Genomic DNA, 17,261 nt, shown 5'->3' with positions numbered 1-17,261 from the left:
ACAGGAAGCGTTTAGAGGCTGTAATTTCTGCAAAAGGAGGATCTACTAAATATTGATTTAATTTCTTTTTTATGGTGCCCAAATTTATGCACCTGCCTAATTTTGTTTAAACAATTATAGCACACTTTCTGTAAATCCAATAAACTTCATTTCACTTCTCAAATATCACTGTGTGTGTCTCCTATATGATATATTTAACTGACATTTTTTATCGTAACAACCAACGATTTATACAGGAAAATAATGACGATTAACAAGGTTGCCCAAACTTTCGCATCCCACTGTAGCACCCGATGACGCGTTCTGGCCAGCCAACCACTGTATTGCCAGCAGCCAACATTACACCACGGCAGTACAGTGAATGGCAGTACTTACCTGCATGTTTATTGGCTGTGTAGCAGCCAACAAATGTGCGGGGAGGAGACTCGAGCAAAGCGCTCGAGCACACGCGGTATTCGGCCGAACACCGCGATGTGCCAGGCATTGCGATGCTCGTTCCGAATTAGTATGGCGCACAGAAAGGTAGTTCCATCCCTTTCACCCTCTTATGAATATAGTTTATAAGGCTAAAAAAAGAGATACGTCCATCCAGTTCAGCCTGTGATCCTGTAAAGTTGATTCAGAAGAAGGCAAAAAAAAAACTGTGAGGTAGAAGCCAATTTTCCTTATTTTAGGGTGAAAATTCCTTCCGACTCCAATAAGACAATTCCACTCTCTGGATAAACGACCCCTCTCTAGTAGCTATATTCTGTAATATTATTACACTCCAGAAATACATCCAGGCCCCTCTTGAATTCCTTTATTGTACTCACCATCACCACCTCCTCAGGCAGAGAGCTCCATAGTCTCACTGCTCTTACCGTAAAGAATCCTCTTCTATGTTTGTGTACAAACCTTCTTTCCTCCAGACGCAGAGGATGTCCCCTCGTCACAGTCACAGTCCTGGGGATAAATAGCTGATGGGATAGATCTCTGTACTGATCCTTAAAGGGACTGCCTCACTTCAGCAAATACAAATACACCTTATTAATGTATTATTATTGTCCATAATGCCTTATTTGCTGGCTTGATTCATTTGCTGAAGTGAGACATCCCCTTTATTTTATTTTTACATAGAAACTCGATTTCCACTCAGTTGTCTTTTTTCCAAACTAAGGCTACTTTCACACTTGCATTCAGAGCGGATCCGTCTCAGACGGATCCGCTCATATAATGCAGACGGTGGCTCCGTTCAGAACGGATCCGTCTGCATTATATTGTAAAAAAAAATTCTAAGTGTGAAAGTAGCCTCAGACGGATCCGTCCAGACTTTACATTGAAAGTCAATGGGGGACGGATCGTTTGAAGATTGAGCCATAGTGCGTCATCTTCAAACGGATCCGTCCCCATTGACTTACATTGTAAGTCTGGACGGATCCGCACGCCTCTGCACGGCCAGGCGGACACCCGAACGCTGCAAGCAGCGTTCAGGTGTCCGCCTGCTGAGCGGAGCGGAGGACAAACGGTGCCAGACTGATGCATTCTGAGCGGATCCGCATCCACTCAGAATGCATTAGGGCTGGACGGATCCGTTCGGGGCCGCTTGTGAGCCCCTTCAAACGGAGCTCGCAAGCGGACACCCGAACGCTAGTGTGAAAGTAGCCTAAATAACCCTAATGTTGATAATCTTTCAGGGTACTGTAGTCCACCCATTCCAGTTATTACTTTAGTTGCCCTCCTCTGAACCCTCTCCAGCTCTGCCTTGTTCACAGGAGCCCAGAACTGTACACAGTACTCCATGTGTGGTCTGACTAGTGATTAGTAAGACTTTAGAATGGTGTTCTCATCACGGGCATCTATGCCACTTTTGATACAACCTATAATCCTATTGGCCTTGGCAGCCGCTGTCTGACACTGGTTACTAGAGTTATGTAAGCTTTTTATTTAGCTAAAATCCGCAAACATCTGTGGGCTTCCCTGACTTATCTGGATACTGCATGAAATAAAAATAAAATATATAAAACTATTTACCTGAATGCTATGTGGTACTGCCCATATGCACAGGCACAGTGGTCATGTGCTGCTCGGGAACACATCAATGCTGAGGCCCGTGAATTGTTGCAGCAGTACGGGACATCACACTTCTAGTCTACATGGGGCCAAACGCAGCGAGGATAGGACCCTCAATGCAGTGAAGATGTGAGTGGGTTTCTTTATTTTAAATGCAAGTTTGGATGGAGTCGGAAAACCCCTTTAATATGATATAGACATTTCAGGGTCCAGACTGCCATGATGGAGGTGTAAGCCATGCTTTCTCTTGCATTACTTGTTACCTGTGTAGTTTGTGACTATTTGTGGTTAAATACAGTACATATAAAGTGGAAGACTGAAGACTTGAGTGTTTCATTTACAGTACATTTACATTGAATAGCTTACAAATATATGGAATTATTCTCAGACAGGCATGATTCATATGATTTGCCATATCATATTCATATTCACTTTAGATGTGCATAGCCCTTTTAAGAATATGCTCACCTTTGAACATGAACAATATGGATTCTGGATAACTTTTCACTAATAGTTCAAAAACGGTTAAAAGCAGGCTCAGATTGGCCCACCGGGGAGGCGGGGGATTCCTCAGTAGGCCCCCAGTCTCCTGCCCCCAGAGATAAGACGGAGGAGTAATTATTTCTCGTTTCTCAGGAGAGATTATTATTGTAGCCACTAGGTGGCAGTATCGAACAGCGATGCAGCCTCCTACTTGTATAAATTGTACAGGAGGCCCAGCAGTATCTTCTAAACTTCCCAGCTGTAGGCAGTGAAGGAGGAGAGAACATGTCTGGCCATTCTCCTGCCCTCCCTGCTGTCAGAAAACTCTGGCTGCTGGAGAGAAGTTCTCCTCTGCGGTGCTGATTTCTCAGGTGTGTGACAGTACAGAGCTGTAGGAGACTGTAAGGGGGGAAATAGGGGGTTTGTTTATAGCATACTCAGATCTATGAATGTGTACTGCTCTCTGCAGAGTTCAGAGTGGCATTGGGGATACTCTGCCCTAGGTTCTCCCAATTCATCTGCTTTGGTACATCCTCATTAGTGCCACAGCTCCAGATACCCCCCAATGCCCCTACTCTAAATGCACCCCTAATATTGCCTCTTCTCCAGTTGCCCCCCTAATACCTCTGCTCCAGGATCACCACAATTACCTTGCCTCAGGCAACCCTAATGCCTCTGCTTAAGGTGCACCCCCATTAGTGCCACAACTCCAGATGCCTCCACTCTAAATGCACTGCTAATATTGCCTCTTCTCCAGTTACCTCTGCTCCAGGATCCCCACTATTATCCTGCCTCAGATGACCTAAGGCCCCTGTTTCAGTTATGACCCTCTGCTTGTGCCCTTTTCTCACGTTGCTCCTCTAGCACCTTTGCTTGGGCTTTGTTAAAGGTTATAACCTGCAAACAGGGTTGGACTTGTGACTGAAAAATTCTGCAGAGTGCGTCACATTCTCCAGTATTGACATGTATGGTTTACATGGCGGTAGTGATAATATTCTGTATTTACAGGCATCACTGCTGCCATGTAAAGAGATACTGGTGGTGGAGGATTTAAAGGGGTTGTCATTCTCTTTGGGACCACTGGAAATAGCCAGTGCTGTACTCCGCCATCTCTGGTGACCCCATAGAGAATGGATGGAGAGGCAGGGCATATGCTCGACCTGCCACTTAATCAAGAACAGGGATGAGTTATCATTCATCCCCGATCCTGTGGATACAGGATAACTAGAAAATTGGAAACAGGCCCGTTAACAGGCGAGCATTTCTATTTTAGTTTTACACATATTTTGGGCCAGATTTTTTTTTTTAATTTAACATTTTTTTTTACACCCAAAGAAAACCTTTAAGGATAGGGAATGTAAAAAGGTCCAACAGCTATGACACGACAGGTGATAAGTGTCTGATTGGTGGGGGTCTGACTGCTGGGACCCTCATGATCACTGGAACGTGGTCTTAAGACCCTTGTATACATAGATTGGTGGTAATTTAATTAAATGTCTCAGGACCTTTTTTTAATGATCAGTGGGTGCTCCAGCAGTCAGACCCCAGCAATCTGATATTTATCACCTATCCTGTAGAAAGGCAATAGGTCATTATGGTAGGACAACCCTTTCAAATATACTGTAGCTCATGTGCAATCTGAGGAGGTTAAGATTTTGTAAATTTCATGCCAGACATTTATGCTTCAAGGGGTTAAAGGGGTTGTCTAACTTAAGTAAATGGCATTTATCATGCAGTTAATACAAGGCACTTACTAATGTATTGTGATTGTCCATATTGCCTTCTTTCCATCACATTATACACAGCACGTATCCGTGGTTATTACCACCGTGTAATCCAGCAGTGGTGGCCGTGCTTACACACTATAGGAAAAGGCTGGAAGTGCGCATAGGGGAACACCTTTACCTATAGTGTGCAAGTGCGGCCACCGCTGCTGGATTACATGGTGGTAATAACCACGGATACGTGCTGTGTATAATGTGACGGAAAAGAGGCAATATGGACAATCACAATACATTGTAGTAAATGCCTTGTATTAACCTTCTCTACATGATAAATGCAAATTGCTGATGTGAGACAACCCCTTTAACCCCTTTAGGTGTGCTACACTTAATAGGGTTAGGCATAAATGTCTTGGTGTGTGCATTGCGTGTTTCCTATGTGTGATTGGTGTGCGCTATATGTGTTCTATGTATCAGTGGTGTATGTTCAGCATGTGACATAAGGGTTCCCATACTCAGTCCCATCTGGACAACCCTTTCTCTGAGGAACCACTTGCAATCAGCCGTCAGTTGATAACACATAGATGAAGTGTTGAGTTACATGGCGTCCATTTAAATAGTCAATTGTACACTCACCTAAAGAATTATTAGGAACACCTGTTCTATTTCTCATTAATGCGATTATCTAGTCAACCAATCACATGGCAGTTGCTTCAATGCATGTAGGGTTGTGGTCCTGGTCAAGACAATCTCCTGAACTCCAAACTGAATGTCAGAATGGGAAAGAAAGGTGGGCTACAACAGCAGAGGACCCCACCGGGTACCACTCATCTCCACTACAAATAGGAAAAAGAGGCTACAATTTGCACAAGCTCACCAAAATTGGACTGTTGAAGACTGTAAAAATGTTGCCTGGTCTGATGAGTCTCGATTTCTGTTGAGACATTCAAATGGTAGAGTCTGAATTTGGCGTAAACAGAATGAGAACATGTATCCATCATGCCTTGTTACCACTGTGCAGGCTGGTGGTGGTGGTGTTATGGTGTGGGGGATGTTTTCTGGGCACACTTTAGGCCCCTTAGTGCCAATTGGCCATCTTTTAAATGCCACGGGCTACCTGAGCATTGTTTCTGACCATGTCCATCTCTTCATGACCACCATGTACCCATCCTCTGATGGCTACTTCCAGCAGGATAATGCACCATGTCACAAAGCTCGAATCATTTCAAATTGGTTTCTTGAACATGACAATGAGTTCACTGTACTAAAATGGCCCCCACAGTCACCAGATCTCAACCCAATAAATCATCTTTGGGATGTGGTGAAACGGGAGCTTCGTGCCCTGGATGTGCATCCCTCAAATCTCCATCAACTGCAAGATGCTATCCTAGCAATATGGGCCAACATTTCTAAAGAATGCTATCAGCACCTTGTTGAATCAATGCCACGTAGAATTAAGGCAGTTCTGAAGGCAAAAGGGGGTCCAACACTATATTAGTATGGTGTTCCTAATAATTCTTCAGGAGAGTGTATAGGTCTAGTTGTGCTGGGCCCTCCTAAGTGAAAGCTGCTCTCTACAGCTGCTCCCGGCTCTGTCAATGGCTTGGTCTACATTGCAGCTTGTAGTCACATCACAAAAGAATGCAATGTCGAACTACTACTTTGTACATAAAGATAGTGATTATGGTCGCATCGTGACTTGCAAGGTGCCCCAAATGTGACAAAACAGTCTAGAAATCCAAATCGCTGGATTCTTTTGCGACTTCATTCACTATAATCAGTTGACTGGAGAGTCAGTGTGACATTTGCAATGTTAATGTCACTTGATAACATGTGAATGTAGTAAAATTATTGTACGGTGTACTTATCTATTAAGTTTATAACAATTCTATCTCCCCTGCAGCTCCGGTGCCTGTAACCTGCTCCATGAGAGGAATGGATTTGAAAAGAGAGTCCGTCCAAGTTCTCTGTCCCCCAGGGTGCACCGAGCAGCAACTCTCTGTATATGGAGATGTAAGCTATGCAGGAATATCCAGCATATGTGGTGCAGCAATTCACCGGTATGTCTGATATATCACCCATTTCATTTTAAGTCAACTGAATTTTTTTTTTTTCTGGTTTGTTTTCAATGAAGCTTCATCTGGCACTATTTCAGCATATTAGCATATTAAACAAGCTAACCTGTAACTACACAGCCCCCATTATTGTGGTGTTGTTTCAAAGGAATGGTCCAGAAACAACATGCATCATCAATCCAAAGGAAAATATATGATCACTGGGGCTCAAACTGTTGGAACCCCACTGATCACAAAAACGGGGGTCCTTGAGTCCCCTGTGTAAACAGTAGTGGGCATGCAAATAGAACTGCTGAGTTCAGCATTCTGCTATCTGCGTCAGTCCCATGGAGGTGAATGGTGCGGTCGTCATGCACTACCACTACCACTCTGATTGGTGGGAGTCCCAATGATCCGACTCCCAGCGGTGATAGATTTATCACATGTAATGTAGGCCAACCCCTAACAATGAAGAGCCAGTAGCAATTTAAACCCAGATTTTTTTGTTGTAAGATCAAGATTTAAGTAGAGAGGAGAAAGTATCCATTCCAGAGTACTCTCTAGATTCTCGGACATATTCAGTAGGTCTAAATAGCAAGTGACTTTATATGAGGCCTAATTAGAGAGGGTGCAGAGATTGCAGTCAGTGATATATATGTCAAGTGATATTTAAGGGGTCATGTTACATATTGTATTTCTAGCCCAGGAGGTTTAAGTTATTGATCCTTGGCTACTATGTGGTATATACTTCCTGATTAAAGGTCGTCTATCCTTGTTCTGGCACCCAGATTTGATACTTGACTTGTTCTTAGGCACCATATCGTCCTTTATATTCAAATTACTTAACTTGTTCAGATTTTTATCTGTCCATTCAAGCACACCTTAACTTCACTTTGTGATTATCTGTAATACTCCTACAACTCTTGTCATTAGACTTTGTCATTACCAGTGGCCAATCCAGATGCCAAATGTCCAACTTCATTGCTTCTTTCTTTCTGCAGTGATCTTTGACTGGGTATTTTCTGTCTTCAGAGAAGGAAGCAGAACTACTTTACACTGCAGGTTACTCTAGTGGGCTCTTTGAGTGTTCATAGCCTCCTCTAATAAAGCACACACGGGGGACAATAAGCACACACAGAGTTGGTGTACGTTAGAGTCCAGGTTTCTCCTTTCTCAGTGTTTTGTACATAAAGACACAAACACAAAGCCAATCAGATGCTTATGGTGTAGAGCACTGACCCAATCAGATTAGAGATAACCGTGCATGATAGCCTCATGTCAGGACAGAGCAAGCTATGGTGGAATGTGCGACAGGATTCTGCCGGATTCTGCCTAAACTGGTGCACATTTTCATTCCATTTTTCTTTTGCAAGGGGGGTAATAGCCAACAATGGCGGACCAGTGTCACTACGTAGGCTTCCTGGACGACAAAATTATCTCGCAGTCTATGCTAATGGAGTGCAGTCCCAGCCACTCAGCAAATGGTCTACCTCCTTCTCTGTATCCAGTAAGTACATTAATTTGTAACATACTTGTTATTGAATGCATCAATAAGCCACACAATTCTTTAACTCTGAAGAATGTTTAATATCTTATGACTATAATGAAAATGTATGATGAACACAAATTAAGAATATACATTAGTAAGTGTTAAAGTGTACCTGTACTTAAAAAACCCCCTCCAATCAAAGGTTTTCATTGATGGTAGTCCGAGTGCTGAAACAAGGTGTTAGAAGCGCTCTGATAGAGCCCTGTCTCTCCTCCCTGCTGAAGACGGTCTGGAGCTAGTGCTCTGCGCATTTCTTACTCCTCTGACATTTTTTTTTTAAATGCAGTTATTCTGTAAGTAATACAATGCCTTCAACTGCATTTATATACTTGCTTCAATATTTTAGTCTCAGTATACACCTTCCCACAATCTGCTCTCCTGTTGGTATTAGTAAGTATTCCACATGGCATAACAAATCTGGAGTATCTATTCTTAGAGTTCATCATTGTATCATTTCATCTGTTATTCCTCCAAGAAATGTATTCATAAACTGATAACTGGAGATCACCACTTGAAGGTGTGTCTGAGCATACTCTAACACTGTTCAATCAAGTTTTGGCAGTGACCTGTGCTTACCATCGCTCCTTTCCTGCTGGTAGGCACAGCTGCTGCCTTTCTCACCTGCTCCATAGACCCAGGACTGTGGGGGTCTGCTCCCACCAGCATCCCCCTTTCCCTGCCTGAGTAATGAAGTCCTCCCATGCAGGCTCAGGCCTGCTTTCTGCCCACAATGCCTCTCACTGTCAATAGGGCACACTCTTTATGGTTCTTAAAGCACCAACGCTTGCACAACCTAATCTTCCCCAACCAATTGGTGCCTACTACTATAGGGTGCTTAAGGCACCTTTTCCTATGGGAAGGTGCCTGAGCAATATAATCTAGTATGCTAGTTTCCTACAAAGGTGTGCTGTAAGTTTGCTTGCATTTTACATGTACTAACTTCTGCCTGACTAAATTTGACCCTCAACTGCCTGACCAGACCCCAACCTGATCTCCATACGGACCTTGGGCTGCCCACCCTGACCTTTGACTGTTTATCAAATTGCACATACTCTTCCTGCCTCTGACTACAGTTTTGCCTGATCCCTTGGTGATCAACATCAGTGGCTTGACCCTGTGGGTCAGCATTCACCTGAACAAAGTGAGCGGCCTGATAGACTCCCTGCAGCAGAGTCCAGATCCCTGTACAGAGGTTAAAGGTTGAAGACCAGGGGGTTACTTAGATAGAAACCTTAGGAGTTGCCTCAAGTCAAATCTTTTTAAGTGCCACAGCTGATCCCTGAACTTCCTGCATCAGGTCTTGGTGACCCAATGCCGCATCCCTAAGGTGCATTTGGAAATCTTTGATTGTGCCCTCGGTCAATGGACTACTGCTTCCGGAACCAATACAATATGCCACTGTGTCCATGGACCTCCAAGTAGGTATTCAATGTTCGGAGAAGATCTCCTATGTTCTTCCTGTGTCTATTAACACATTATTGCTGAGATTGCAGTGGCTCCATCTCCATTCCTACTGTCTAGCTTCTGTTCTGCTTGTCCAGGGTCCACAGGTTCCACAGAATCTGCCTCTGTCTTATGTCAGTTTTGCCAATATGTTTAACTAGAAAGAAGCCAAGACACTACCTCAAGCATTGGCCCTACAACTGTCCCATTGCCCTTCTGCTTTGTACCAGGCTATGTGAGTCTATATTAAGAAGAACCTTGAGAGAAGATACATCTGGAAGTCCTCCTCTCCAGCTGGGGCCATTTTCTTCCTCCAGACGGAGGACTGTGTATAGAATACTGTGGTCTGAACAAGATCAAGATGAAGAACAAATACCCTTTGCCCCTAATCCTTGAGCTCTTTGATTGGCTTCATAGAGTCAGGTTGTTCATTAAGTTCAATATCTGAGGGCTTACAACTTGATTGGTATATGCGAGGGTGACAAGGGGAAGTACCATGTCACGCATTTCGGCCTCTAACACTCTTGCAGTTTTTCAAGCATTTTCAAAGGATGTCTTCCATTGTCTTCCTTGCGTCTGCATTGTGGTCTATCTGGATGACATCGTAGTCTTCTCTTCTGACCTGACATTGCACTGGAGACATTGTCCTCTAGCATCTGCAGGAGAAAAAACTGTACACCAAGTTCAAAAAATGACTTCATGAAGAAAATCTCCCTACCCTTCCTGAGTTATATAATTTCAGATTAAACTGGGATTCAACTGAATTATTTAAAAAAAATAAACTAATTAAACTGTCCTGGACAAAAAAATGATGGTGTCTCTAGAAAAAAATTGAAAATAATTTGACCATAGGGACATGTTAAACTAAGGTGTGTCCTGTAATTAGCATCACTGGTGTCTTTAAACTTGTAATTAGTCAGTCTGCCCATTTAAAGTTTGAAAAGTAGTCACTGTACTGTTTGATATCATGGTGTGTACTACACTGAACATGGACCAACGAAAGCTAAGGCGAGAGTTTTCTCAGGAGATTAGATAGAAAATTATAGACAAACATGTTAAAGGTAAAGGCTATAAGATCCTCTCCAAACAGCTTGATCTTCCTGTTACTACAATAAGACAAGCGCACATCATCTCAGTGGCACCTATCCTAATCAACCAAGACATTTTTGTAGGGAAGACATATGTTCCTGTGGCCAAAAGATAGATCTAACCTAGAGACATAAATGCAGGACATCCTGACTCTCGTAAGATAGAAGTCCTAATTTCCAGATACTACCAGTTGCCTTCCCTTTCCTAAGATGTCCAAGACTTTGTTGCCTTCCTGTGTTACATGTGCCTAGAACAAATCACATAACTCCATCTTTTGCTTGCTCCAGAAGCTCTGTGGCAACATGCGGATGGATTTTATCACTGATTTACCGCCATTTTCAGAATGCACAGTCATATGGGTGGTAGTAGATCGTATTTCCAAGATGGCACATTTTGTGCCCCTATCTGAGCTTCCTTTTGCAGGCAGCTGGCCAACTTGTTCATCGAACATATCTTCCAGCCTGTCTCAACACATTGTCTCTGACGGAGGAGTACAATTCACATCAATATTTGGGATGTCTCTCTGCAGGTTATCAGACATTAAGATTGGCTACTTCTTTGCCTACCACCCCCAGTACAATGATCAGCTGGAGTAAACTAATTTGATTCTGGAAAATGATCTAAGTCACTTTATTACTTCTAGTCAAGACTACTGGGTATCTTTTCTCATGTACCAGTTGAAGATCTCTAGAGGCCACTTTCAGGGATTTCCTACAGATATTCAAGGTACAAAAACTGCCTTGGCAAAAGCATCAGTTTGTATGAAAAAGTCTGCAGACAGGAGACTCAAGGTGCCGCTGCACTTCTCTCCTGGGTAGAAGGTCTGATTGTCTAAGAATATTTGCTTGAAAGGTACACTCAATTCAATGGGCCCAGAAAGGGAGGGGTGGACATATTTAAACCAATCAATCCTGTTATAGGCTGTGACTACCACCATCTCTCTATATCCCTAACTCCTATCTAACCTCAAATCTTTAATACTTAAAGGGGTTTTCCAGGCTCCTGATATTAATAATCTATCCTCAGGAAAGGTCATTAACATCTAAACGGTGATAGCCAGACATTTCACACACCACCAATCAGATGTTCCCTGCAGCCTTCGTTGCAGGAACTAGCTCTTCAATGGAGCAGGAAGCAGACAGGTCCATTCAAAGTGTAGTGGCTATGTTGTGTTACGTCAGCTTAGCTTCCATTGAAGTGAAAGGGAGCTGCACAGCAGTAACCCAGCATGGCCACTACACTTTTCATGGAGTTGTGTTTCCTGTTACACTCATCGTGCTAGTTCCAGCAGCAGAGACTGCGGAGAACAGCTGATTGGTGGGGGTGCTGGGGTATCGGACCAACACCAATTGGATATTACTGACCTAGTTGGGTACTGTTATGGCTGGCAGTGGTCCATGCCTACTGATGCTCCTCTCCTACTTGTGGGCACGTCTGTTAACTTGCTCACCCAGTCCATAGCTCTGACAGTCCAGTCCGACCAGCATTCCTCTCTCATTACTCTATCCTCTCACACAGGCTGAGACCTGCTTCTTTCCAGCAATGCCTCTCATTATCAATAGGGTGCTAGCGCACCCTACTCTTGACCAGCCAATGGCTGGCTACCCTGGGGTTCTTAAGGCGCCTTTTCCTATGGGAAGGTGCTGAAGCAATAGATTCTAGTATGCTAGTTTCATGCAACAGTGTGACATTCACTTGTTTGCCTGTTCTGTGTACCAATTTCTGCTAGATTTGACCCAATACAGCCTTACCTGATCTCTGGGTGAAGACCAGAGAGGCTAATTAGACAATACCCTTAGGAGTAGCACCAATTCAAATCTGTTCAAGTGGCACAGCGGATTCACATTCACTTTGTTTCACAGTGCTGTGTAGGGCCATGCCTTTTTAACAACGTGAATGCTAACACCTAGATATCAATTTCTACATACATTTCTTAAATTCCTGCGTACATAGTCTTCTACTGCTGTGGATCTCTCAAAGAGAAGGGGCAATATGCATAGGATATTTTTAAAAAATGAATACATTCTGCCACCAAATAGTTTTTTGTAGAATGATCCTCTCAAAGAGATGGGGGTTGGCCTCTCAAAGAGATGTTTTGTTTTAATTTACGTGGAGGGGAAAATAAAATCATAATTTAAAAATGTTTCTCTTTTGGCATTTTCTAAAAAAAAGGTATTAAGCCTTTGGTCCACATATACAATAACAAGTTAAAATCCCAAGTAGGTTTCAATGAGTTATTCAGAAGAGGTGAGAACATCTTACCATATATGCTGTGTATGTCTATTTTTTATTTTATTTTTTCATTTTATTTAGAACATAAGACTCGAGGGATGGAGGTCTCTGGAAAACCTGTATCTACTAAGACATCTGCTGCATGTGAGTAATAAGTATCTGCACATCCACCATGCTTGACAAATCTAATGTGTATAGGTGGCCCCCAAAATATTTCCAGACTGCTGATGTCAGAAAAATGAGGACCAGACATGTAGAATTTCTACATGCCAAATTATATAATGTGCTAAGTGATACCCCACTGCCAGAGGTATCATCTAATGGGACAAATCTATTTGACGAAGGCTCAATACAAAGACCTAAAGGGGTCTTCCAAGATTTTCTTATTGCTGACTTATCCTCAATATAGGTCATCAGTATCTGATCGGTGGGGGTTCGAAACCCGAGACCCCTGTCGATCAGCTGTCAGAAGGCACTGATGCTCCTGTAACAACATGTTGATGTGATTGGGGCTGAGTGCAAAACAAGGCACAGTCGCTATACAATGTACGGCACTGTGCTTGATAAGCTGCGAGAAGGCAGCGGCGCTCACAGGATTACCACTGCCTTCTAAAAACAGCTAATCAGTGGGGGTCCCAGGTGTTGGACCCCCACCGATCAGATACTGATGATGTAATCAGAAAAATAATCCTGTAAAACCGTTTTAAGAGATGTACTTATTAGCTAGCACAACCTGCTGCAATTTTGGCACAGCAAAACAACTCACTAAAAATCCATGTGCTGCGTTTATGGTGCGTTTTCTTTAAGCAAAGGGAAAAAAGCAAATCACAAAGCTGAATTACATTAATTACAAAATAAGGTTAGATTTGACAGTTCATTGTGTGTTTTTCCTGTGTTGGATGACGCAGCAAAAACACAGATATGTTGTTGCAAAAACTGCATGCTTTTTTAAATGTTTTTTTTTTTTATGCACCTCAGGGGGACACCACACGTTCAGGTTTTTCTATTTAGTTTTTGAAGCCAGAACCAGGAGTGAATACAAAAAAAGAGAAGTAGTAATTGTCCTTAACCTCTTGCCGTCACACTAACACCGAAAGGCTTCAGGACCGCGGCGCTCTCGGGTCTCAGCAACGCCTATTGGCATCATCTCATGAGACCCGAGATTTCCTGTGAACGCGTGCTCACAGGAGCACGCGTTCACAGGATTGCGCCGTTCACATGTTGAACTACAGCCTGCCATCGCTGCTTATTGGTTATTTTAAAAATCTACAGCCTGCCAGTCAATCAAAGAGGTATATCAGACGCTATTTTGTAAATAGCATCTCATATACCTGCTACCTGCTCCTCTGGTGGTCCCTTTTGCTTGGATCGACCACCAGAGGACACAGGCAGCTCTGTAAGTAGCACCAATCACCACACATACACTACCCCCCCTGTCACTTATTAACCCCTTAATAACCCCTGATCACCCTATATAGACTCCCTGATCACCCCCCTGTCATTGATCACCCCCCTGTAAGGGTCCCTTATCACCGCCAGTAACTTAGCTACTTGTTAGGTAGTTAGCGCCCAGCCCACCGCACCGCAGTCGCTGATTAGCGTCATCACTGTCGCTAATTAGCATTAGTACTATATGGTATCTGTAAGTGATCAAGACTGATCGCAATCAGATCTATATAAGTACATTAGGGTCACCTTAGGCTCTACAAAAAACGCAGTGTTCGCCCGATCAGGCCTGATCTTGTGCGCACACTTACGTTCAGTCCGCACCACCGCAGTGACCGAAAAAAAAAATTCTGATCACTGCAAAAACACCGTAAAATCGCTGCGCCGCTATAAAGCTCACTTTTGAGCTTTCTGGATCTTTATTAGCGATTGCAGCTTTACTTCGCAAGCACTCCTTTTTACTAGGCAGGTTTGCTCTTTTTCCTGGGTAGTCTCAGAGGCATATCCCCTAAATTTAGTCAGCCCAAAATGTCAAAGGGGTATTCCGCTGAAGAGGCCTACAGGATTCTGGCAGTCATGGATGAAAGCAATGGGGACGCCTCACCTGCTGAATCCAGTGGTTTAGAATATGAACCTGTAGACAGCAGTGGCACTCTAACTGCTAGTGAAGATGACAAGGTTGAGGTCCCTGCTACGGTCAGGCGGTACCCAATCCCATGTCAGGGTATTGCATACCCCACATGATGAGCCTCATTTGCAGCAGAGTGGTACTAGCACTGATCTTGTTTATGGTGCGGCATACACCAGCAGCGCAGCACATCCTGGACCTTCTACCAGCACTGCCGTATTCCCTGGTGAAGTGGCGAGCACCAGAAGGGCAGTTCAAGCTGGTACAGTGGCACGTGCAGTAACTCCCCTGTTGCAGCCACCGCGTTCACAGGCCTGTAGAGCCCTTAGTCTCCCAGAGGTGCTGGCAAACCCAAACTCCCCTGCTTCCGCCGCACCCGTATTGTCCCCTTTCACCGCCCAGTCTGGAGTTCGTATGGAGACAGCTCATTTAGGATCAGCCCTCGAGTTTTTTTAGCTGTTCTTCACCGCGGATCTCTATGACTTAGTTGTGGCAGAAACCAAACGCTACGCTTCACAGTATATAACCTCCAATCCGGAAAGCTTCTATGCCCAGCCTTTCCGCTGGAAACCAGTCACAGTTTCCGAATTTAAAATATTTTTGGGCCTTATCTTCAGCATGGGTCTAACAAAAAAAAATGTATTGCGGTCCTATTGGTCTAAAGGACCCAATACATTACATGCCCATGTTCTCTGCTGCTATGTCCAGGGCACGTTTTGAGGTCATCATGCACTTTATGCATTTCACTGACAATAAAACCTGTCATCCAAGAGGCCACCCTGCTTATGACCGGCTCCACAAAATTCAGCCCCTTATAGACCATTTGTCATCCAGGTTTGCAGATGCGTATACCCCCAATCAGAACATCTGCATAGACGAGTCCCTTGTATATTTTACCGGGCGCCTTGGCATCAAACAGTACATCCCCAGCAAGCGCGCCCAGTATGGGGGTCAAACTGTATAAGCTCTGTGAAAGGGCCACAGGCTATACATATCGTTTTAGGGTCTATGAGGGAAAATACTCAAAACTGGAGCTGGTCGGATGCCCTGACTACCTGGGGAGCAGTGGCAAGATTGTCTGGGACTTGGTGTCACCCTTACTCCACAAGGGGTACCACTTATACATGGACAATTTTTACACAAGCGTGGCCCTCTTTCGGCACTTACATCTAGTCGGAATTCAATGCTGTGGCACCGCGCGACCTAGTTGCCGGGGCTTCCCCCAACGGCTCGTTAAGACCCGACTTGCATGGGGGAGAGGGCTGCCTTGTGTGACCAAGAACTGCTCGCGGTGAAGTGGAGGAACAAGAGGGACGTTTACCTTCTGTCCACCTTTAATGCAGACACGACAGTACAAATTGAAAGGGCAACTGGAGTCATTGAGAAACCCTCTGTGTCCATGACTAGGGAGGGGTGGACTTCAATGACCAGATGTTGGCTCCCTATTTAGTGTCCCGCCGCACCAGACGCTGGTATAAGAAGGTGTCTGTTTATTTAATTCAATTGGCTGTCTATAATAGTTTTGTTCTCTACAGTAAGGCTGGGAGAACGGGATCCTTCCTAAAATTCCAGGAAGAGATAATTTCGGAACAGGAGGGTCCATGCCCCAAGTCCCTGATGTAGTTAGCCGGCTACATTACAGACACTTCCCGATTGTCTATCCTGGTACCCCAACAGCGTTCCCCAAGAAAAAGATGTTGTGTCTGTAGCAGGGCTGGAATAAGGTGTGACACCACCGTTTTTTGTCCTGACTGTCCTGACCAGCCTGCCCTATGCATAGGGGAGTGTTTCCACAAGTACCACACACAGGTACACTATTAGTGTAGGGATCGCGTGACACAGGACAGGCACACAGGGGTCTTAGGGCCCTTTCACACAGAGCTGCTACAAACCTCTCCTTTCACCTGGGACAAAGTGCATAATGTACTTCGCCACATCTCTGGGCGATTTGCGCTTTGCACATTGTCCCATGGGGAAGGAGAGGTTTGTCCTCTAAAGGTAAAAAAAAAAAAAAAAATCACAGGTAAGCAAAAAAAGTTAATGTTCTGTTTCAAATGTTATATTAAGTTTAGAAAAGTTGACGTTAATAAATTTATTGCGTTGCTGCCTGTTTTTTTTTTTTTAGCTTCTAGGTGGACTAACCGATCGACCAGCTGCAGCACTGATGTGCATTCTGACAGAAGCATTGCGCTGCTGTCAGATTACACAAAGTTGGTGTATGCCATGCTTCAAGACGAGATTTCTCCTCTGCAGTAAAAAAGATATGTTTGCCGAGGCTTATAAGCTGAGGGGCGGTGCTCATATGCTTTGGCAAACACTTTGTATAAAAAAAAACAAAAAAAAAACACGCAATGATTTATTCATCCACATTGATTGATGTGAATGGAGAAATCAGGTTTGCCAGGGCATACGAGCTGAAGTGGGTTCGGATGTTCGGCAGAGCTCCTATGTCCTGGCAGACGCCTTTCCCGTCTTTTATTTATTTTTTGCACATTTTTTGTCAGAGATTTTTTTATCCATTTCGATCGATGCGAATGAAGAAATCTGTGCCGTTCATTTTTTCTTTC

General features: G+C 43.9%; 1 protein-coding gene across 1 annotated transcript in view; it reads left to right on the top strand.

Moving 5' to 3' along the window:
* The window catches only part of COCH (cochlin), a 147,585-nt gene that overhangs the window by 79,038 nt on the left and 51,286 nt on the right, over window positions 1-17,261 (top strand). The window contains exons 5-7 of the mRNA XM_044271268.1: window positions 6,157-6,313; window positions 7,681-7,814; window positions 12,702-12,768. Of these exons, the coding sequence (XP_044127203.1) occupies window positions 6,157-6,313; window positions 7,681-7,814; window positions 12,702-12,768 (358 nt within the window). The remainder of the gene's footprint in view (window positions 1-6,156; window positions 6,314-7,680; window positions 7,815-12,701; window positions 12,769-17,261) is intronic.

Source organism: Bufo gargarizans, chromosome 11 (genome assembly GCF_014858855.1).
Source record: "Bufo gargarizans isolate SCDJY-AF-19 chromosome 11, ASM1485885v1, whole genome shotgun sequence".
Lineage (NCBI taxonomy): Eukaryota > Metazoa > Chordata > Amphibia > Anura > Bufonidae > Bufo > Bufo gargarizans.
Note: the sequence above shows the minus strand (reverse complement) of the source record. Positions and strands in the feature narration are given on the sequence as shown.